Source organism: Eurosta solidaginis, chromosome 2 (assembly GCF_040869045.1).
Source record: "Eurosta solidaginis isolate ZX-2024a chromosome 2, ASM4086904v1, whole genome shotgun sequence".
NCBI lineage: Eukaryota > Metazoa > Arthropoda > Insecta > Diptera > Tephritidae > Eurosta > Eurosta solidaginis.
In genome coordinates, this window is record NC_090320.1 from 290,990,738 (window position 1) to 291,016,231 (window position 25,494).

General features: G+C 39.3%; 1 protein-coding gene across 1 annotated transcript in view; it reads left to right on the plus strand.

Moving 5' to 3' along the window:
• Window positions 1-2,397: 2,397 nt before the first annotated feature.
• The window catches only part of LOC137241889 (uncharacterized), a 111,878-nt gene continuing 88,781 nt past the window's right edge, over window positions 2,398-25,494 (plus strand). Inside the window, exon 1 of the mRNA XM_067769248.1 lies at window positions 2,398-2,689. Within this exon, the coding sequence (XP_067625349.1) occupies window positions 2,398-2,689 (292 nt within the window). The remainder of the gene's footprint in view (window positions 2,690-25,494) is intronic.

Here is a 25,494-nt window from a genome sequence, read left to right on the forward strand (position 1 = left end):
GCTTTGTACTCAGGGCGGTTTGTGAACATAATACGTCCTACAGATGGCAATTTCGATAGTTGCACAGATTTTCGAATTTACAAAAAACTTTTTCTATTAATTATAAACAAATAGAGTAATATTTGTTAACAAAAATAGGTCTATGCACTGTGGCTGATCAATACGAATCGATTCATATAACTTGTATATGATTTTACATATGCTAAGTATGCGCAACAGCCTGTCAATTGATTGTATGGAAATTTTGTTAGCGTATTAATATATAGATGTAATAGAGATGGTACGGATATGAGTGTCTATTGTACATTTCTTCGACTTTGATTCATACACCTTTCCCAAATCTATTTGAGAAAAGGTCAAGGTTTTTGAGGAATGGAGAAATTTATTCGAGAAATTTGAGAAATGAGCAAATATATTTGATGAAAGTATTTTATTATTTTTTTTTTATTTGTTCGGAAATACATTTCCCAAAGTTTTTTGCTCTATATCCACCTCGTATCTAAAAATTCCGCAGAAAATCATTACGAATATGTCAGAAATCATTCTCTAGGATTCTCTTCTATTCACCATATATTCGCCCAAGACACAGGAGATGACTACAATTGATTGGTAACTAGGTCGGTTCTTATTTACGCTAGACCATGTTGGTCTTGACACCTCTCACAACACATTCGTCGGTATTTAGTCTTGGTTGCTGCAAAAAAGACAAGATGCTACTTAAGTAACTTAAATTGGTCCGTTCGGGGTCTTTCCTGTATAATCTATCAGCAGCAAAGTTTCCGTGTAAGTCACTGTAGACCTCAATCCACATCACTGCTATGGTGCACCAAAAGTCTTGTTCATTTGGAGATTATCCACAATCTAATGCTACTTTCGATAGAGCGTTTCTACCATGAAGACCTTTGATCAGTGACGGCCAGAAAAAGTTACCGCGGACGGGATGTTCTGAGGTGGCTAATACCTAATGTAGCTTCCTTTATTGCTGCTGAAAACCGCTTCTGTGGCTAAGAAGCCATCACAAGGGTGAGTAGAAGTCTTTTGAGCAGGTATCATTGGCATCAGTGACATTAAGTTTAAAACCATCTACGAAGATTGTCGATGGCTGTTGTTTTTGACTCGGTCGCTCTTCGTTACAATAACAATGACATAAAAAAGAAAGTGAGCGAACAAGGGTCTACGGTATCATTTCGGAACTCTCGGAGATGCGTGGAGGGTCAAATTGGTAAAATCTAGTTGATGTAAGTTATGGTGGGTAGGTCCCCGGAATACATCAGGACTGCATTATGTATCATTGCATTCCAGCTCGCCCAGCGTTAATACAAGTCTATCGGAAGCAAATTTGCCGAAACCTTAAGAGCTTTTGTAGTGCTGCACTACTTCAGAATGTACTGTTTGTTTCGAGTGCTGACCACCAAACAGTAACGTCTTAGAATAGGATGAGTGTAACGATTGAGGCCTATTATCCCAAACTTTACTCAACGTTGCTTATATATCAGTTTCTGTGCACAAACGCCGAGGTATTTAACTGACATAATGAAAATACGGGACTAGGTATTAACTGATTTAACGAGTACACAAATTCAATCTACAGATATAAAACAAAACTGGGGTTCTTTAAAATGATTATCTGCACCACAGAAACTTCCATTAAACAATGTCTTGCCAACACTCTGATAACCGTGAACAGATGAGCCTTATAAAGTTCCAAGAGTTCAGTCTAAAACTTTGAGTCAACAACTGGCAACAGGAATGACCTCATCACAACTTTAGCAGATTGAGAGCTTCAATATTCCTGTGGTAGGCATACCAGTTGGAAGAGGCACCTACAAATCCACAAACCCAAACGTACGAGCCGTCAAAAAATCTTTGCCGAGCTAGTTGCGCTATTACAAAAAGGTAGTAATATCTGTGCGTATCGGACGCAATCCATCATAGGACTGCCCACATACGCAACACTCTCTAAGCCTTCAGTGAGTAGCAAAAACAACAACAACACCTGGCAAGATATGTTTTCAGCCCATAGCTTGCTTAGCAATCACGGTGATTTTTACCAAACAGTAGTTGAATGACATCTTGGCTACCTGAGTAACTACTCCTAAAAGCTCCCGCCTTTTGACTTTAAACTTCTGCACCTCTTATACATGCAAAATAAAAATTCACTTTCCCAAAAAACTTTTAATAATTTAGCATGGCGAAGTTCGGGAGAGGAGACCTTCACGTCACGTCACAGAGTTTATTTGGCAGTCCCAAATGCAGTGCCAAAGCAGGTAGTCTCAAAATAGTTAGCAGGGTGCCTGGAGGAGGTGGTTCTGGTGGTTTCTCACCTGGTGCTCGCTGGAGGTAACTTTAGAGGAGTTAAATGAGTTCCTGGTGGTGCTGGGGGCAGAGTTGGTAGTAATGGGGGTGATAAAGGAGATGGTGGTGGTGCTGGAGGTGGAATTATTTCATCTGGTGGTAGTATTGGTGGTGGCGCTGAATGCTGGAGGTGGATTCTCAGCTGGCAGTAGCATTGGAAATGCCGCTGGTGGGGGTGGTAGTATTGGAGGTGGCGCTGGAACTGGTGCTGGTGTTGGAAGTAGTTTTTCATCTGGTGGTAGTAATGGAAATTCTGATGGAGATATTGAAACATTTGGAGGTGGTACTGGAGGTGGAGCTTTTGGTGGTGTTGATGATATCTTTCAAGGTGATGGTATATAATAAATGATATCAAATTGTATGTTTATTTTTTGTTTTATCCAATTATTCAAGATAGTCAAGAAGAAGGGAACCTCTTTCTCTATTATATAACGAAAACATATACAGCCCAATTCTAAACGAAAATTCCGTGCGAGTTTTCTCCCTTCTCCCATTCCTCGTATTCTAAATAAAAATTCCTTGTGAGTTTTTTCACTTCTCCTTTTCCTCCTATTCTGAACAATGTTCGAAAAAGCGGAAACCGGTTATGGGAGAAAAGTAGGTATTATGAATGTGAGGGAGAGGGAGATTTCTCTGCCATTTCATAGGAGTTTTTTCACTTGTTAAATTAAAGGGAATGCATCAAAATAGTTAAAGGAAATTGGTTATTTTAAGAAAGAACACTTATTTGTACAAATTTGTGCTAAAATATGTATTTACATTCTACCACAATATTTCCACTGTTAATACAACAACAACAACAACCACTATATTCATTATTTTAAGTCGAAAAGTATATCATAAGCAACGGAAGAGCTCTTCGTATATTTGATGCATCCATCCAGAAATTGCGCAAGGATTTTTTAATAAGTCTTAAATAGATTTTGGCATATGATGGAGGACGAATTCAAGTCAACTTGGCCGCCAGAAAATTGCTTTGCTGAATGAAAGCAGGCAACTCCGGCAGATTTGTGTTATGCGGCCGTCTTCTTCTTATGTTCCGCTGTTGATGTTGCTGTGGCACCAATTCATTACTCATTTCAGTGAATACCACATGAAATGCAATAAATACTGTGCAATGTTTATATTTTATTTCTTAATTTCCAACAAATTTGCACCAATAATTAAACTTTTCAATTTTTTAAACAAAATAAATATGCAACGAAATTTCAATTAACAAAACAGCTGACTTCGAAAATTCGAAATTCCTATTCCCCAATTATTGTTCTCCCTAGGAGAACAGAATTGGAGGAATTTTTCCGCGGGAATAAAAAAATCCGCGAGAACAAAATTCCGCGAGAATATTTAGAATTGGTCTGATAATGTCAGCCTTGGGTTAGGAAAATCTAGGACAGAGAGTTGGTGCATGCTCTTGATCAATCATATTCTCTGTGTTTTAAGAGCTCGTTGGGCAAGCATTTGTTTTCCAAAATTTTATTATTTTAAAGAAGTGATATTATCATTCCAACTTCTTTTTATCTGGTTGGCGGAACGTTATACCATACATAAGGATTGTGGTATTCGTCCTGCTAAATATGCCTTTGTCTTGCAATCTTCCGTCATGCCGTGAATTTCCAGATAGAAGCTTCGAACATTACTGCTATCAACCAGCGTCTAGGCAGTATGGAAAATCCTAAAGAATTAATCATTAGCTGCCTATTTTGTGAGCAGCTTCTCAACGGCACATTTTCTTTCGCTCCTGCGTGCCCTTTCTTGTCTGCACAGAGGCTGGCGCCCATCCGGCTGCCCCAAGTCAGATGTCCAAGTTAATATTTTTATCTCGTATAATGCATACATATCGGACACTAGTGCTGTGTCTTGCCATTAATTATGATGTGAATAGTTTGGTTTCATGTTTTTCTATAAAGAGATAGCAAAGTAGCTTGGTATATATTTTAATGTTGAAACCTGGCACTACGGATGATCAAATTTCCACCCGCAGAGATGTCAATCAGTCTCAACGCGTTGAAAGATGTTACATAAGGGAGCTAAATTTCAAGACTGTATAACTAAATACGGCTTTCTTCATCTCCAGAAGGTTTAAGAATTTAGAATATACCTTCGGTATAGCATGCCTGACTTCCAAATAGATAGACCCGATAAGAGGCCACGAAAATATACAGCGACAAAAGTTTGAGTGTCGAGACCATTATTCGGCAAACTACTTCTTATGTTTGTAACATCCGTCTAGACCTTTGGAGGATTGTTTGTGGGGGCAACAACAATACCCTGCCCACCTTAACGTTCAAATCGCCGGGCAACCTTATATACTTTTAAAACTTTCATAAAAGACGTTCTCATCCACGTCGAAAGCTTCATCTGTTACTGCGTAGGTGTAGACATTTGTTATGTAGAAAAAGTTCGCCTTTGCAGAAAGCGAAGATGCGGGGTCCTGTTCATTTAAAGATTGTCCACGATCTAATGCTACTTTGTCCACGATCTAATGCGTTTCTACCATGAAGAGCTGTGATCAGTGTTTGACAACCAAACAAAAATTACCGCAGACGGGATGTTCTTAGGTGGCTAATACCTCACGCAGCCTCCTTTATTGCTGCTAAAAACGGTGCTGTGTCTCAAAAGCCAACGCAAGGGGGAGCGAAAAGTCTTCTGAGTAGGTACCATTGGTAGCAATGCCAGTAAGTTTAAAACCATCCACGAAGATTGTCAAAGAATGTTGTTTTTGACTTTTTTATCGTTGATATAGTTTCGAAACTCTCTCAGAAACGAGGAGGGCCAGAGTGGTAAAATCTTGTTGCCCACGTATGCAACACTCTCTTATCCTTCAGTGAGTAGCAAAAACAACAACGACCTCGAGACCTGGCAAGATGCGTAGTCAGCCCACTGCTTTTAGCAACCATGCTGATATTTTTTATCAAAAAGTAGTTGAATGACATATTTTTTTTCCTTTATTAACAACTTTGATATACAATATATATGTATATATATACATCAATTTTCTCAAAAAATATAAAATTTTGTGCGAGAAGATAACGAATACGGATGAGGATGTTATACGTATAGCAAAAAGGTTCAAAAATAAAACTGGGGGAACAAATTTACTTTCAGAAGGCGTAATTAAAGATTCGGTATCGTACATGGGTTTCTTCTATGCAACCGCTATAAACAAATCCATGACTACTGGAATAGTGCCAGACATGTGGAAAATGTCGACAATAGTACCAATTAGGAAAGTAAAAGATTCAATAATGGCAGAAGAAATAAGGCCGATAAATACATTGCCGAACATAGAAAAAATTCTGGAAATTGTAATAAAAATCAACTGCTTAATTACTTAGAAAATAATAAATCCTTATAAAGGAACAATCCGGTTTCCGAGAAAGGCACTCTTGCGAGACGGCGTTAAATTACGTCATATCCAACTGGAAGGAAGAGATGAGCCTAAAAAAACATATAGCAGCAGTTTTCATTGACCTGAAAAGAGCGTTCGAAACAATTCATAGGAATATAATGCTCGATAAACTACAAAAAATTGGTATTAGGGAAAATGAATTGCAGTGGTTTAGAAGCTTCTTGTCAGACCGGAAACAAAGAACAACCATCGAGTCAGTAGTCTCATCCGAGGCACAAGTGGACATAGGTTTACCACAAGGGTCGGTATTAGCACCAATCCTGTTCAACATTTACATAAACGACATATCATCAGCACTGAAATATAGTAAAGTCAGGTTGTTTGCAGACGATGCGCTACTTGAAGTAAATGAAACGGACATTTCAATAGCAAGGAGCAAAATGCAAGAAGATTTGTACTCATGGCTTTGCACTAATAAACTCAAGCTTAACGTTAACAAAACTAAGTTCATGGTTTTATCTAGGACGACCAATAGAGAATCACTTAATTTTGATCTAAAAATAATGAATACGAGCATGTCAAAATATTTAAGTATTTAGGGATCCTGATTGACAATAAACTGAGGTTTACAGATCATATTGATTATATTGTTGCCAAAATAGGCAAAAAAATTGGATTTTGGAAGAGATCGTGTAAACTTATTAGTAAGAATAAGTTGAAAGTTTATAGATCCATCATAGAACCGCACTTCTTATATTGCCCCACAATATTCTTTATTGCCAATGAAACACAAGTAGACAGGTTACAAATTATGCAAAACAAAGCTATGAGATTTATATTGAAAGTGAGGTACGACACTTCCATAAAGAGTATGCTTGATGCACTAAACTGGCTGAGCGTGAAACAGTTGATATTTTACCGTAGTATGAGATTTGTATTTTATATCAAGCATGGTAAATTACCAGCTTACCTAAGTGAAAAACTTGTTTATGTGAATGAAACCCATTCTTACATAATCAGGGAAAATAATAATTTTAGATTACATCTTCTCAAAACAGAAATGGACAAGCAAAATATATTTTACAAAGGCCTGAAATGTTTTAATGAACTACCTAATCATGTTAAAAATTGTGAAAACTTAAACACCTTCAAAAAAAGTTTATTAGAATATTGCAAAACCCTTCCAATAAGATAAAATATTTTGTATCTGTATTTCATGTTACTGAACCTTGAGCGTACACGGCAATCCAAATAGACACAGAGGAACCTTATGCATCAGGTCAAATACATATATTGCTCGCAATCAAATTAGGAAAGAATTCCTCAAAATATCGTCCCAGACAAACGGTTGGATTGTTCATGTGAATCACGTATATTCCTTCAACAATGATATATTATAGTTAATTATGTTTACATAAAAGCTGGTACAGGGAGGATTGGAAACACGTCCAACCGTCCGATAAGAGTGGCTTATTCTGCTGAGCTGCCAGCTTTTGGGTTGACCGGAATCAAATGCATTCCGACAGCATAAATAATAAAACTGTCATACGTCTTGGAGTAGGGCAGGATTGAGAACACGTCCTTCCAACCTCCTAATGATATGACTCCAAGACTCGCCCGTTGGGACCACCAGTTCCCGTGCTGATCGGAATCTCATGCATTCCGACACCCCAAACGCTAGAAATCCTATTATTATTAAAATGTATTTAAAATTTGTAATAATCTAAGTTTTAGGCTTAAAACACCGTAATAATAAATAAATAATAATAATAATACATTTTTCTCATTTTACATCAATCAGTTGTGGCAAAACGAAATATTCCTAATTATAGGAGAAAATAATTTGGATTGTTCCATAAATATTTTAAGTATGTGGTTATATATGTTTATATGTTTCTATTCTAAAATTATAGTTAGACAGTAGTACGTTTGTTACGTATCTTTTAAATAGTAGAATGTTATTTATATTTTTTATCTCTAATGGTAATTTATTGAATAATCTTTTACCGTAGCTTCTAATAGATCTAGCGCATCTTTCAGTTCGAAAAAGTGAGTCCTGATGTTCTGAGAGTTTCTTAGGTTATAATCAGTGCTTTCTACTGCTGTTAATTGTATATTGTGTTTCATTAAGTTGTTTTTTATCTTATATGTGACCATAATAGTTTGAAGAGCTGGCTAACTGAGTGAATATTTTCTTTCCTTATAGCTGAAAAACTCGTTAACAGCTCATCCATCCCATCTTTCATAGCGAAGTTCTACTCGTGCAGCACCTCTTATACATACAAAATAAAAACTCACTTTCCCAAAAAAATTTTAATAATTTAGCATGCCAAAGTTCGGGAGAGGAGGCATTCACGTCCCGTCACGATTTTGTACACGATTCTTGCACCACGACTTCATCAACTCATTTTATTACTTTCGAAGCTAATGAACAATATATTTAAAGCTTTTAAAATTTAATTTATATATTGCTGTGTGATTGTTGTTGCACTGTGTTTACTAAGTCTTCCATAACGCCCTAAATCTGCTCTATAAAAGCGTGGATTTGCCTACCTACTTCAAGCATTTCAGTTTCAACAATGAAAGTTTACGTAGTACTTGTTCTAATTACTCTGTTTATAGTCGTAAGCCATGCTACGGGCTTATCTGGCATTGCCAAAGCAGTTAGAGGTGCTGTTGGAGGTGGAGTTTCTGGTGGTGCTAAGGGTGGTTTCTCAGCTGGAGGTAAAATTGGAGGTGGCCTAGGAGGTGGTAAAGGCGTTGGTGGAGCTTCTGGTGGTATTCAAGGCGGATTACAGGGCAGCGTTCAAGCTACAGGTAGTGTTGAAGGTTCTGCTGGAGGTGGTAAATAATGAATACCCTGAAATTCTATGTATTTATATTTAAGCTTATCCTACTGAGGCAAATTTGCATAAAATAGATGTTACTACAAGATGGGAAAGAAGAGCCTCATCCTTTAATTTATATAAATAAAGAAATTGCAAGATATTGTTTGACTTTTATATTAATATAAAAAAACATTTGGCGCGATTTACCTCCGAGGAGATTTTGACCGAGCTCCTCTTCCAATTTGCGCAGTGTATTTTTTTATTTCTGTCTAAAAATTAGCGGGAGAAGACCTATATCATGTTCTTATGCCGAGTTCGAACGGCGGCTGTATTTTCATTGAGAAGTTTTCATGGAAGGAATACACTCTAAGTGTTTACCAAACTACTGCTGAGGAGCGACTCCTGTGTCTAATTGAAAAAATTGTTGTTGTGGTAGACAAAGCACACTAACTCCAAAACACGGTAGTTACAATCATATCAAAATACATAAAATGAGAAATCACATAAGAAATCACACGACTGGCTCGTAGACTTGCTTATCGCGAAGGTTGCGAGGTGGCCTTTCTTATGGAGAGCACATCTAAAATGATATCTGTATGCATACTCTCGTCTCACCATATTTTGAGGAAGAGTTGATGCATGCTCTTGATAAACTCTTCCTCTCTGCGTTTGAAGGTGTCTGATATCATCATTCTTCCTCATGCCAGATGGGCGGAATGTTAAGTCCATCATTAGGGATTGTGGTATTTGTCTCCAAATAAATATGCATCTGTCCTCAACTCTTCCGTCTTCCGTAGCAGTTTCGAACAGGATTGCTATCAACCTATCTAGGCAGTGAGGAAATTCTAAAATACAAATAATTACCTGCCTGTTTCATGACTAGCTTCTCAACGCTTCTCATTATTTTCCTTACAGAGAAGTATGCCCCTGAACCTTAGGGATGGGTTATCTATCCGTAGGGATAGAGCTAGTACTGAACCGTTCTAGATTTATATATGTACGTGTGGCAAAGGATTGCTCACTTCTCTAGACCTTGAAGCCTTTTTTGGGATGCAACAACAATACCTTGCTCATATTAGTGTTAAAGTCCCCAAGCATGATTTTGATACCACGACTGCGCAGTGATCGTATTTATTTTTCGCACTTTCATAAAAAACCTCCGTATTCATGTCAGCGGCTTCATCTGCGTAGGCGCAGATAAATTTTATGTTAAATAAATTCGTCTTAAACCGGATTGCGTCAAAACGCCTTATCATAGCACAAATGACTTTACTTGTCGGAAAATGTCTTTCCCACTACAAAAATAATATCGCGGCTACGTTTTGTGCTGCCCTCCTCCTGGCTACTATGGCAGATGTCAAAATGTTATATGATGGTTTTGCCTTTTCCCGCTCATGGTGCTTTATGAATTTCGTTGACTTAGGCCCTTAGCTTAGGTTGAATTGGCCAGTCAATAAAGACTGAACGTAGACTGAACGTATCCACAGTGTTGCCAGAATTTGTTTAACAACCTAACGAAACACTCTCAATTGCGTACCAGGACATACGTTATAAAATAACTCCACCCTCTTCGCAAATACTGAAAGTCATCTAGGATCTAGCTTAGTAGCTGCGACGAGATTTGGCATCTCCACCGCACCTTGTAGCTGGAGCCTTGAACTCACAATAGCAAGACACGAACACAACACGTGATTAACCATTTCTTCCTACAGCCGGCACTTCCTACATCTGCTGATAAAAACGAGGCCTAATTTTTAAGCGTGTGAAGCTATTGTCCAGTAAGTAAGCCCATAAAATATAAGCACATTTAAAAGTCTTATATCGTAAGATATGCACATGATCTTAGAAATTTTGCAGCCCCGCAATTCTTTCCACGTCTTTTCGGCTTGATGGACCTTATGCAACTCTTGTCTCCCATCGATTTCTCCGAAGCGGATTGGGACGTCGATTCACCGAGCGAAGCACCCTCCTTTGCCAACTCATTAGCCTTTTTGTTCCCTTTCATCTTCAATGTTTGGTTGTCTTCCAGGATACTTCTTTATGTAGTACGCCTTGAGATTTTTGCCTTAATGCTCTAGAATTTCTGCTGCTTTCTTCACTGCTACAATTTCTACCCGAAAATTTAGTGATTTGGCAGCCTGCAGGATCTACTTATTTCTATATCAACACAGTAAGCAGCAGATCCGACACCTTTCGTTAATTTGTATATACTATGATACCGCACCCTCGCGACAACCCTTTGACTCTATTGTGTCTGCATAGGCCCTTGCTTTCACGAGAAAGCTGAGCATATGCACCTTCTTCCATAAGAGTCCGGACATTCTAGGTAGATGCCCTAAATTCGTAGTGCTTAAAACGTTCACTGCGGTCATACTCAGAAAAAAGGGTACGAGGTTGTTGTTTAGATGTATATGGGAACGATTTTTCGTTTGACAAGGAATGACAGAAAACCTTTCCAATATAGATCAATTATCTAACCTGTGGGAAAATCAACAAAACAAAATGGGCTTGTTACATAGCTTTTTTAGTGATAGGTACACAACCCGGTTACGGGATTTTTATTTAAGTCGCTTCTTACAACAGTCACAATTTGCCACGTTTTTATTACATAAAACCCCAACTCGCTGCCATTACTCCAATTTTTGATATGCTTTTTTCCAAGAGACTTTTGTATTTGCTGATTCCGATAGCGTTTACTAAGGCAAATGAGCTGCTATCCATAATATGCCATCCATGGGAAAAAAAACTCGAAAGCTTTCGCAACGACTGTCAAGGTATGGTGTCCTTGCGAGATTTGAACTATATAAGTCCATTAGTTTCGGTTGTTTTCTTGTTTAACGGACCTTGCCAATCAATTTGGGTCTAGTTTTGAGTTTGGTAAAAATATGAGTGTAATTGCTCAATGTGGATAAAATTTTCATTTAATTTATTTCTTTTTAATCCAATTTTCTCGGCTACTGCTTGTTTGGCTATTTTTCTTGCGTAGCAAAGATGGTAAACTTCTATAGCCGGCATCAAGTTGTGAACGTGCGCATAACTAATGCTTCTTCTATACATACATACATTCTATCTTTACTCTAATATTTAGTATTTCCACGTTGTGCTACGCTTTATGATAAAATCGTATTTTCTTGCTCAACAACTTTGCACACTCTGAAGAGCATTTCCATCAAACGCAAAACGCAAAATTAACAAATACAAGCACAATCACTTAGTACGTGATAAAAATCAAATTTCCCGCACATACAACAAATACAAAACTTGAGTGCGCAATTCAGAGTACATATCAGCAAGTATAACAACAACATTCATAATTTTCATACTGTCATAAAAAATTTTGACTTTATGAATATGGCTGCGTGCGATATGACGAAGCGCTAGCATCCAATTTGAAAAAAGTTGTTTGAATTGTATGTGTATGTGTGCTGATTTGCAAGGTTTCCCTTCCAAAAATCATGCGATTAATCTCTAAAGTGAGTTATCTGCGATTGATCTTTTTTGTCTTTATTGGGGTATAATTGATCCACACTGGTCCCTTTTGGGTACAGTTGGGGTTAAAAATACGACTGGTCCTTATTGATACGAAAAGGGATTAGCATTCATATTGTGACGAATATTAGCATTACTAAGCTGATACTAAATAGATAATCACGCAACAATAAAAAAAACATGAAGCAGCCACTCGTATATATGTACATGTGTTCAATCATCATTTACACACATATATAAAGGCAACGAAGAAATAACTCACAAGCAGATGTAGTCATCAGCGGAAGTTGTTACTCACACATACACACGCATATATTTAGCTCAATTACCAAGCAGGAGATACAGCAGTTCTAGAAGGCGAAACGTCTAGACTTTAGTAGAAATATGCAAACGAAGCAACGGAGAGTATAACAGTAGCGCAAGCTGAGTAGTCAGTATTCAGTTTTGATTTAAACACGCTATTGGTTGTGAAGTATAATTGCGAAATACTACTCCCAAAGTAATCTAAATAAATACCATTTTACCATACAGAATATTGGGGTGATTTATTCAACAGTTTAGCGATTCGAGCATTAGCAGAAGGTTTCAAATAAGTGGAATTTTCCTAAATTCGTTACAATATGCTCCCATATGGGTACCAAGGGGACTGGTCCTATCGATCCTTTTTGGGTATGAATGGCTACAATTAGTCTCTTCATAGGGCATGCTCAAACAAAGAGAACAGTTCAACTCATACAAAGACATCAAAGTGGGCATTGGTCGGATACTCCTTTGCTATTCATCCCGGATTCATCCTAGATCAATTGCATTTATTGCGTCTCTATGTTTTTTCTTTGTTTGCCTGCTACAACCACATTATATGTGTGTATGTGTAGCACTTCCACACCGAAAATGCATTTCGCTCCTGAATTATTTTTCAATTTTCTTCTTAGCTTCTACTTTCGTATTCAACAAATTTCAAAAAAATGCCACGAGGTACTTATGTTTATGTGTATGTAATAATGTGGATTCATGTGCAATAACTATGAAGAGAGACATATACAATATATGTATGATATCGAAATATACCCGGGAGAAATACGCAATTTATTGCTATCGTACCCGCCAAAGGTCCTGCTGGAAATGTGGCTTGCCTGCTTTCGAAAGTGAGTCCTCGGTTATTTATGCCATCCTTTTCCTCTTCTTGCCAATCTATATTTTCCTCTCTTCCTTTACTATTCTACCTTTTCCTTCTCTCCATAAAGGATCCTATTCCTAGCCTCCTTCATGTTCTTCGCCATCTTCCTCTCCCCCTTTAACTCTTCCTCTCATTTCTAGGTCCATTTGCCACTTCTCTTATGGGACCTTGTTTTCTTCAAGGTCTGTAAGTAGAAAATATATGGCTAGATGAAGGCTTTCCTAACCAATACTCAATAAAGACGTTCAAATTGGAAATACTTTTCTCTATGTGAAAGGATTAAAGAAAACGAAACCAAAATATCACTAAGTCTTAAAGTCTAAGGGCCTGATTCTGCATTACGAAACGAGCATCCGTTTCGCCTCAGAGACGAATCGTTAGTGTATTTGCAATATGTTAAACGATGGCAACATATCAATTGACATAAAGTAAGAAACGTAAAGGCCGAGCGAAGTGATACAGAATACCAATGCTAGACGAAATCATTTAGAGGCGAATCGCTCCTCTGAGCTATCTTACGCAATACAGTATGAGGCCCTAACTTGTGGGTTGTGGTTGCTTAAATTTCCATTTCATCAGAATCTGGCTGAGTGATCTCTCTAATTAAAGGAAGTAGTATCTACTATGGGGTTTCTCATCTCGAAACAGATATACAAAAAGAAGATTACTGGCGGTCTGCTGAGTTCCGAATTATTTACAATCTGTCATTTCCAAAATATGCGATCGGTCCCTGTAGCATGTGACAGCTCACTGGATGTGTCTATGGTCTAGTACTCTGACGATATTTATTTTAAGATAGTTCGATGCTATCGAAATCCACCCAAGTTGCGCTGGACTGTTGACCTGCTCAGCGCTGCATTTCCCACAATCTTTCACGGCCGGTTAGAAAATACGCATTCGGTTCCGGATGTTACCCCAGTTCCTGGATGGTATTTATCTTAAATGAATTCGAGGCTTTCGCAATACACCCAGGTTGAGCTCGATTACTCCATCGTTGAGCGCTTAAGTATATGAACCCCCACTACATCTTTGAACGCAGCGGCCTCCGTTTAGAAAACAAAGCACAAAGGCGATAATAATTATGTCGAAGCTATTAAGGGATAATTTCGGTACGTTTTAGAGTTGATTTTGGAAGTATTTCGAAATCACCTTCTAGACCATTTCAGAATTTTATAATGTAATAATTTGTGGACTAGCACCGAATTGATTCTTGATTGTTTTTAGATCACTTCACCCCTGCATGATGTTCAGAACCATTTTGGTATTGTTTTCAGTATGGTATCGGGACTATTTCAGGATAATTTTGAGATAAGCTCTGATTTAATTCGTGTTTTGTATCATTTTGGCACTGTTTCGGGACTATTTCTGTATTATTCCCATTCTGAATAATAACGGGTCTGTTTCGGAATAATTTTTTGAGATAAATTTTAGATCTAGAACTTACTCCGGATATGCACCTTTAGTTTTTGATATCAATTATTGATAATTTTAGGACTCATTCCATACCACCTTCGGGTAATTTCCAGGAACATATCGGCACTATCTGGACTTTCTCTTAATTGTTTCTATGATAATTATTCTTAATATATTCGGGATTCTATTCGAATCATCTTAGGACTGTTCCGAAACCCAATCGACATTCCTTCTGAACTAATTCAGATTTTAATAAGTGTTAACTCGGGACTATCTCAGGATCGTTTCTGGACTGATGTTGGGAACAATTTCGGTACTGTTTTCAGAATTGTTTCGGAAATATTTCAGGTTATTTGTGGAACTAAATCTGAATTAATTCATGAGTGTTTTGATAATTTGCTTTCTACCATGCATGATGTTCGGAAATATTTCGGAACTTTCTGCAGAAAATTAACGTATATTTTTTGTATTCAGTCCTGCTCATTTCGAGATTAAGCCCCAATAATTTCAGGAATATTTTTGGGATCGCTTCAGGAGTATTACGGGTCATTTAGGGATTTTTTCAGTAGCATCTCGGGAATCATAGTGATTTTTTGGATTCAACGAAATATAGTATTTTTCTTTCTTTTTACGGACTGTGTTGCTGATAAAGGTTAGCTCAAAATAAATTGAGCTCCTTTCAGGAAACGCGCAAAACCAAAGTCCATGTATATATTTTGTTTTTTTGTGAACCATAAAATAAAAATTGCATTGATGTGAAATAAATGAACTAAAACAAATTTCCATTTTTCCCGTTATTTGATGCTCTCTCGATTGGATATCCCTAAAATGTTCATTTCAACAAATATTGCTTCTATATATTAAAATGATGAGTACATTTGTACATATTGTACAAATAAAGTTAGGGGAGGCATCAAAAAAAAAAAAAAAAAAAAAGAAAAAAAAAACGATATGTAACTCGCACACATGATTGCAAATCGAACTTATTGCCAAAAGCAGGTCAATGCGCTTCTGTTGATTTCAATATGCTATCATATTTGCCTACATATTCATATTAAATATTTACACAGATTCCAATGCAGTAACATTTCCATAAGGAATGCACTGCTGCTCACCACGCTGCAGTTTCGCTTCATAAATATGAACTGCCTTTTATTCGTTTCACTACCTTAGTAGTGGTTGGTACTGAATACTCAAATACTCATAGAAAGCAATTTCTTATATGGAATTTTTTGCTTCGTTTCCCTGGAAGTCTGAGAGATACATCGCAGCAGTTGGCCAAGTTTCTGTGAATTGCAAAACTTGCTATTTGGGATTTTTGAGCAAGGCGATGCTTTTTTATACCTATAATTATACTTATACTTATACTTATACTTATACTTATACTTATACTTATACTTATACTTATACTTATACTTATACTTATACTTATACTTGCAATTATACTTATGCCCATACGCAAATTCGCAGAAAATACTCAAAGCATTGTAGATCTAGCCTAATGTAATGGGATTTCGTTAAGTCAATTTGAAATCTACATCTGTGTTTTTAATACAGCTGCAGTGTAACAGCTTATGCAGTTTTCGAACATTTTCCGTTTTTAATTTTTTTTCGCTGCCTTTTTCTTTGCTTTTCCATATTTTCCGCTAGTTCAGCGCTTATTTTCCACTGCACTCGTAATCTCTTTACAGCATTAGTTTTTTTTTTTAGGTCAATTGTCACGAGTTTGCTACGTGCTTTAGTTAAAATTTTTTTCTTAGTTTTCTTGACAATTGTAAGCAATGAGTTAATTTAAATAAATTAATTATTTAACTTAAGTAAATTAATTTAAGAAAATTAACTAATTTTCGCCAATTACAGGTACAGATTAAGAAGAGATGCAAGTTAAATCAGTTCAATTAAATAAAACCGAATTTTGTAGCACATAACAAAGTTTTTATTTTTAAATTAAATTCGTTATATTCTGCTGGAGTTTTTTGGTTATTCAGTTCAGCAATCGCAAACCAAAATAATTTCATATAAGCAACATGGCTCCAAAATTTCAAGGTCAATTTCTTTTAAGGAAGAATTTATGGTTATATGTACAATGTATAGAGATTTTTTTATTGCGTCATGCAATAAATAAGAAACACTCCTACACATGTGTTGACATACGCTTTTATTATTGTTGTGCCATCTATCACCCGCTGTCTAACGCAATTTTGTAAGTATAATATTATACTGTAACGAATTTACTTGCAAATCCTCTTATTTGCCCTTTTTCTTAGTTCGTATCACTAAACTGTTGAATAAATAACTCCAATATTGAATAATGGAAAAATGGCCTTTATTAAAGTACTTCACAATAACACTTATACTTTGCAACTAGCTGGCTTAATAACCAAACCGAGCGTAACAGAAGTTAAACTCTGATGTAAGTATTTAATGTTATTAAAAATTTTTTTTTAAATATACATTTTTACCGCAAAATCATTTTTAAAACACAATTTACTTCAACTTACCACACCTCTTTAGAAATTCCCTTGCACTCCAAACAAAATCTTGATTTTAACATACCAAACCACTAAAACAATCAAAACAAGCAATTTATGCTTAATTTGAAGTCCAATCTTCAACTGATGGCAACCACAGTCTTGGCCTTGCAATTAATAATACTAATACCCTTGTGGAAGCGCCACAATATGCCAATTACAATTACACATATTTGCATACCATTTTGATATCTTAAGTTGAGTTACTTTTATATGCAAATCCTTGTGCATATCTTTGCTTGTATGCGTGTGCAACAGCATTGTGCTTCTTGAATGGACGTGTCGAGTTTCGCTTGATTATCATTGCATCAGCAGAAATTTTATAATAAATCCGCCAGCGACTCCACTTCCGGCATAGCGGCAATGTTACTGGTACGCCGAGTGCCACTGGCGACAGCAAACGACTGCTTTGTGGTATTTGCATATGCGGATGGCGAAGTAAGCAATGCTGATAATGGCACAACATTTCACTGGCTTTAACCGTAAGTTGTCCACGTATAATTATGGCTTTGAAACACACAGTCCGGTGGAAATATTATTATCAAAGGTGCTGTTTTTCTTACTCGTGAACAGCGGATCCTGTGTCGGCTACGGATCTGGCTGAGTTTCGATGTCGGTTCAGATTTCGGTTTCGGTTCTGGTCTCAATTTTGATTCCAGTTTGGTCCACCTCCGGTTTTAGTTTCGATTTCGGTTCCACTTTCGGATCAAGCGTATTTCCCTGCTTGATTCCGGTTTCGGTAAGATTTAAATCCCTTTCCGTCCGATTCAGCTAAAATTTTGGTAAAAATTTGGTCTGAGTTCTAGTTTTGGAAACGGCTTAGGTAAACTTCCACTGTCGACCCGCTTCCGATTTTGGTTATATTTCGTTTTTGATTCTGGTGTATTCCAAATCCACTCCAAATTCGATTTCTGGTGAAGAGCGTATCCTGCGTCCGTAACGGATCTGGACACAGTTTTTATACCGGTTCAGATTTCAGTCCAGTTTCGGTTCTAGTCCAGTCCAAATATTGATTTCTGTTTCGGGCGACTTTCGGTCTCGGTTCCAGTTTTGGTTTCTAGTTTCGGAAATGAAACACGGGTCTAGATTCCAGGTTGGTTTCAGTTTTAGTCCATTTCCGATTTAAGCTCCGGTTTAGGTGAAATATTGTTTTCGGGTCCGCTTAAGTTCCGGGTTGGTCAGTTTAAATTCCGGTTTCGGTTTCGGAAACTCGGTTTCGATTCCAGTGTCGGCTGTGGTTTAGCTGCACTTCTGGTTTAGTTAAAATTATAGATTCTATTTCCTCTTTCTATGTGGAGTTCGGTCCCAGTTTTGGTTTAAGTTTCGAATCCACTTCGGGCTCAATTTTGGCTCCGCTTTCTGTTACAAATCCTAATCCTGTTTTCGTTCCAGCTCCGGTTTCGGTGCCAGCTCAGGTATATTCCCTGATCATTGATAATTTGCATACCTCGTTACCCTTTCCTTCGCATTTAGGTTCCACGAAAATTTGTATTATGCGTCTCCTGAGTGGTACTCTTTTGGCGTTATGCAATTTAGAACCTTACATCAGCTAGTGAACAGGATCAGATCCATCGTCCCTACGTTTACAGTCAACCTGGCGTCATATGAGACATGAATACCATATTAATTGTTTACGAATAAGGTGACAGGGTCGCGCCTTGTGACGTGATTATGTGCACGAAATTAGAAGCGTGGTGGTTTGTACTCAAATGTAACTAAGGACATCTAGGATAACATTGTTGAAATGACCGTCATTATCTCGAAATAGAACTGCAACGTACCCTTAGTAGACTTTATATGCAAATCTAAGATCATCCCAAGGGTTTTGCGCAAGAAATGTTGGTTTAATGGGCTTTAAGCGAATGGCTAATCTTTCCGCATTTGGTACGATTCGACGACCATTTTTCAAAAGTGCGGAACGTAGTTCAGTTTTATGCAACCTTCAAAGATAGTTTAAAGCAACTATAAGGTCGCTATATCTGCTATCTGCAGGGAATATCCCATCTGAACCCGGCTATTTTAACCATAAAAAGTTCTTACCACCCAATAAAATTTAGGATAAGCCACGAACTCTGGCACTACTCACTTCCAGATGGCATTGTAGGTGCCATCTCCTAATGAAAAATGTAAGCGGCTCAAGGAACTCTTCACAAGCATATTTACATTACCCAACATCCCTCTTTGTTAGTCCCTGAACTATTCCTGCCCTAGATAGGATTTTATTTCATCCTCCAATTTTTCTAGTGTTATAATTTTTCGCTTGCCGAATATTCCTCCATAAAAATATTTGGAGTTCGGTCCAGACCCTTGCTATCGCATGTATAAAGGCTCCGTATTCTGAAACTTATATAATCATGGTATGAAATGGTAGCCTTGATATTTTATGCTCAAAATGCTGAAATATGTGCAAATAATGATTGAATGACCATATGAATTCTTGCTTCTGAGGAAAGGCTCACCGAGCCAGAGAAAATGTCGGATTCCATTGGAAGAATTTTAGGAATAAATATGTAAGGTTCGCAATAGTTTGTGCGCATACTTGCGGCCGCCTTTAATAAAGTTCAAGAGATTTTGTTTTCTAAACTTAAAATCTTTAGTGGTCATATTTAATACTGGCCTTTACCCGCGGCCCCGTCCGCAAGGAGGAAATGAAATATCTGGGCTATTCACGTTAGCCTGCTTATCAAGTTATCTGTTTAAAAATTTGTTTCTGTCTAATGAATTTTATATTGTAATTGAGTAAAAAAGAACTAAATGAGGTGATAACCTGATAGGATCCCCAAATGATCCCGAAATTATCCATAAAAAGCCACGAACTGACCCAACGCTATCGCGGACGGATCCCTAAAACCATCCAAAAATGCCCAGGAAGGGTCTCCAAAAGTACCCGGAATAGACCCAAAAAACCCGAAATGAGAACGACGCGATTCTAGACTTATCCAGAGAACCCCACAGAAATGATCCCTGAAGGGTACCAAAATGATCCCGAAATAGTCCCGAAAAAGTTCCGAAATGATCCTGACGGACTCCAGCACGGATCTCAAAACCCATCCAGAAAATATCCAGGAAGGGTTCCTAAATTATCCCGGCATAGTCCAGAAAAGTTTCCGAAACGACCCCCAGGGGATCAACGACGTATCGCGGAAACCAAACAGAAATGATCCCGGAAGGGTCCCAAAATGATCCTGAAATGGTCTCGGAAAAGTCCATAAATTACCACGACGGGATCCCGGACGGATCCCGAAAACTATCCAGAAATGATGCCGAAAAGGTCCCCAAATGATCCCCTAATAGTCCCGAAATGACACTGACGGAATCCCGGACGGATCCCGAAAACGATCCAGAAATGATGCCGAAAGGGTCCCCAAATGATCCCGTATTAGTCGCTGACGGATCCCCAAAACTATCTAGTAATGATGCCGGAAGGTACCCCAAATGATCCCGAAAAAGTCCCGAGATGACCCCGATGGGGTCCCGGACGGATCCCGAAAACCATCCAAAAATGAAAGCAAAAGGGTCCCCAGATGATCCCGTATTAGCCGCGAAAAATTCTCGAAATGACCCCGACGGGATACCGGACGGATCCCGAAAACCATCTGGAAATGATGACGGTGTGTACCACAAAATGATCCGGAAATAGTCCCGAAATGACCCTGGAGAGATCCCGGAAACTATCCAGAAATGATGCCGGAAAGGTTCCCACATGATCCCCAAATAGTCCCGAAATTACTCTGACGAGATCCCGGACAGATCCCGAAAACCATCTAGAAATGATGGCGAAAGGGTTCCCAAAAGATCCCGTATTAGTCGCGAAAAAGTGTCGAAATGACCCCGACGGGATCCCGGACGGATCCTGAAAACCATCTGGAAATGATGCCGGAAGGTACCCCAAATGGTCTCGAAATAGTGCTGAAATTACCCCGAAGGGATCCGGGACGAATCCCGAAAACCATTCAGAAATGATGCCGAAAAGGTCCTCAAATGATCACCTAATAATCCCAAAATGACGCCGACGGGATCCCGGACGGGTCCCGGAAACCATCCAAAAATGATGCTGAAAGGGTCGCCAAATAATCCTCTATTAGTCGAGAAAAAGTTCCGAAATTACCCTGACGGAATCACGGACGGATCCCGAAAACCATCTAGAAATGATGCCGGAAGGTACCCCAAATTATCCCGAAATAGTCTCGAAATGACCCTGAAGGGATCCTGGACGGATCCCGAAAACCATCCAGAAGTGGTGGCGGAAGGGTCCCCAAATAATCCCGTATTAGCCCTGAAAAAGTTCCGAAATTACCCAGACGGGATCCCGGACGGATCCCGAATACCATCCAAAAATTATCCCGATATAGTCCCGAAGAAGTCCCGAAATCTCGAACGGATCCTGAAAACCATGCTTAAATGATCCCGAAAAAGTCCCGAAATGAACATGACGGGATCCCGTACGGATCGCGAAAACCATCCAGAAATGTTGCCGGAAGGACCCCAAATGATCCTGAAATAGTCCCGAAATGACCCCGAAGGGATCCCGGACGGATCTCGAAAACCAACCACAAATGATGTCGGTAGGTACCCCAAATGATCCCGAATTGACCCCGTCGGGATCGCGGACGGATCCCGAAAACCATCCAGAAATGATGCCGAAAGGCTCCCCTAATTATCCCGTATTAGTCCCGAAAAAGTCCCGAAATGACCCCGACGGGATTCCTGATGGATCCCGAAAACCATCCAGAAATTATGCCGGAAGGGACCCAAAATAATCCCGAAAAAGTCACGAAATGACCACGACGGGATCCCGAAAACTATACAGAAATGATGCCGGAAAGGTCCCCAAATGATCCCCTAATAGTCCCGAAATGGCCCCGATGGGATCCCGGACGGACCCCGAAAACCACCCAGAAATAATCCCGAAAGGGTCGCCAAATGATCCCGCATTAGTCGAGAAAAAGTTCTGAAACGACCCCGTCGGGATCCCGGATGGATCCCGAAAACTATCCAGAAATGATGCCGGAAAGGTTCTCAAATGATCCCCTAATTGTCCCGAAATGGCCTTGAGGGGATCCCGAAAACCATCCAGAAATGATACCGAAAGCGTCCCCAAGTGATCCCGTATTAGTCGAGAAAAGGTCCCGAAAATACCCCGACGGGATCCCGGACGGATCCCGAAAACGATCTAGAAATGATGCCGGAAGGTACCTCAAATGATCCAGTATTAGTCGAGAAAAAGTCCCAAAATGACCCCGACGGGATCCCAGACGGCTCCCGAAGACCATCCAGATATGATGCCGGAAGGGTCCCCAAATGAACCCGTATTAGTCGAGAAAAAGTCCCAAAATGACCCTGTCGGGATCCCGGACAGATCCCGAAAACCATCCCGAAATGATGCCGAAAGGGTCCCCAAATGATCCCGTATTAGTCGAGAAAAAGTTCCGAAATGACCCGGACGGATCCCGAAAACCAGTCACAAAGACGAAAAAATATAATAATTAAATTATAACTGCTCCTAGGGGGGGAGACCAACCCCCTTTTTAAAAGTATATAGCTAGTAGTTCCTTCTAGACTATTGGCTATATGTGTGCCAAATTTCATACAAATCCGTCCAGCCGTTCTTGCGTTCCACTGTATGGCACAACGGAAAAGGAACGTTGAGATGAGATCAAAGAAAGATCTAGCAGCATACAACGCCTGCAAAAGGGCTTTTGGGCGGAACTGGGGACTGGCACCACATATCATTCATGGCATGTACAGCCGATACTAACATATGGAGCTCTGGTCTGGTGGAAGGCGCTAGACAAAAAGAGTAATCAAGAGAGGATCGGGAAGGTACAAAGACTGGCATGCCTTGGAATGTCAGGCGCCATGAGCAGCGCACTTCAGGAAGCGCCAAATGTAATCTTTCACTTGACGCCTCTACAAGTCTTCGTGCAGGGACTAGCCGTTAGAGGACTTTCCGACTAAGAGAATCCAACAAAACAGCTAAGCACGGACACGCGATGATTCTGGACGCTATGACGAAGGGGCAATTAAACGGAATAATAACCGACCTAACATCCAAAACAGACCACACAACAGGAGTTTTGGACTTCCAGGTTCAGAACATACGATATTCTTCAAGGGAGGAATGGAAAGTAGGCCTAGACAACGGTAGGGGCATCGCAATATACACCGACGGCTCGAAAATGGAAATGGCAACTAGAGCTGGGATATACACAACACATCTAGAGTTAAGCTAATCATTCTGACTTCCTGACGCATGCAGTGTATTCCAAGCCGAGATCCATGCCATAGACAGAGCGGCAAAGCTGCTCCAAGATAGTGCGGTCTCCAACACCGACGTAACAATCTTTGTTGACAGCCAAGCCGCCTTAAGGGAATTAGAGTCCAACATGATAAAATCGGACTTCGTTTGGAGGTGTGGAGCCTCTCTAGCTTCTATAAGTCATCTCAATGTCTCCCTTTGCTGGATCGTTGGGCACAGCGGCATTGAAGGGAATGAACTTGCGGATGAGATGGTTATGAAAGGTTCCGACTTAGACATAAGTGAGGTGGACAGCTCCGTCCGACCGCCGCTGAGTTGTCTCCTAGGGAGAATGCACGAATATTAGAAGAGAGCAACGGACCTTCTATGGACCAATAGAGTTGACTGCGAAGCCTCAAGGTCCTTATGGTCATGCTTGGATAGGACAGGCACCAGCTTCCTTCTCAAACTGAAAAAATCTGCGGTGAGGGTACTTACGGGTGTCTTCACAGATCATTGTGCTATCGCATCAATGCCCCGACGGTGGCGAATAGCAACAAGCTCCCTTTGCAGAAGCTGTCAGGATGAGGAGGAAGAGGAGTCGATCTACCCCTTTCTTTGCCGATGCCCGGCGCTTCAAAGAAGAAGGATCAGATTTCTGGGCGCACGGTTGTTCGACAGCCTGTCAGAGGTTGGGGAGGCGGACGTCTCGCTTTTCCTTGGGTTCATCAGAGAAAGCAAGTGGTTCGTTGAAGACCACTAGGAGGTAATGGAGTTAAACGAATTTGCTGCCACCCTGTACTTACTAAGGGCTCTCACAATGGACAAATATGTCTCCGAGTGGAAGTGTGGGTAACACCCACGCACGCCCTCTTAACGTAACCTAACCTATGGCACAACGTGTACAAAATACAAAATTAATTTGTTAAAGCTGACAAGAGCTGGATAACGAAAGAATATCAAATAATAAAAAATTTAAACAAGAAGAAACTTAAAAAGATCCAACATCATCCTGCGGCATACCGCGCCTACCACTGAGGTCAAACGGAAGGAGGTGGATGTCAAGCTGCCGGAAATCGAGTGGCTGCCTTGTTAAAGCGCTGTTGGTTTCTTGTGCAACGATCCAATGGCAACAACACAAATTAAACGCTATGAAAAACTTTAATATTGCAAAAAAAGCGGCTGCTCTCTTCAGTTTACCTTTGGTGCAATGTTGGGCGTTGTCTTGGAACTGGACTTGACTTGCCTAGCCAACGACTGTGCAGCTACAAAAAGTGTATGCCAATTATATAACATATTTTCGAAGTATAAATATATATTTTTGCTGTAGTATGGATGTGTGTTTTTCATTCACGGTGGTTTTTTGCTACACCACAAATATCGGCACCACATAAATACATAGTTGTAGTTATGTTAATGATCCCAGCCAACTATATTCAGCTGGAATCGATGTAAGAGGTAAAGTGTACTCTCGAAGGAGCACTCCAAAACTGCATTGAAAATGGAGTCCTTAGGAACACTGCACCATAGTGCTAAGGGATCACAGTGTCTCCATTTTTATTTTCCTTACTTCCTTTTCCCCTTTTCTTTTTTATACTCAGTTGAGCAGAGCTCACAGAGTATATTAACTTTGATTGGTAACGGTTGGTTGTACAGGTATAAAGGAATCGAGATAGATATAGACTTCCATATAACAAAATCATCAGTATGGTGAAAAAAATTTGATTGAGCCATGTCCGTCCGTCCGTCCGTCTGCCCGTTAACACGATAACTTGAGTAAATTTTGAGGTATCTTGATGAAATTTGGTACGTAGGTTCCTGGGCACTCATCTCAGATCGCTATTTAAAATGAACGATATCGGACTATAACCACGCCCACTTTTTCGATATAGAAAATTTCGAAAAACCGAAAAAGTGCGATAATTCTTTACCAAAGACGGATAAAGCGATGAAATTTGGTAGGTGAGTTGAACTTATGACGTAGAATAGAAAGTTAGTAAAATTTTGGACAACGAGCGTGGCACCGCCCACTTTTAAAAGAAGGTAATTTAAAAGTTTTGCAAGCTGTAATTTGGCAGTCGTTGAAGATATCATAATGAAATTTGGCAAGAGCG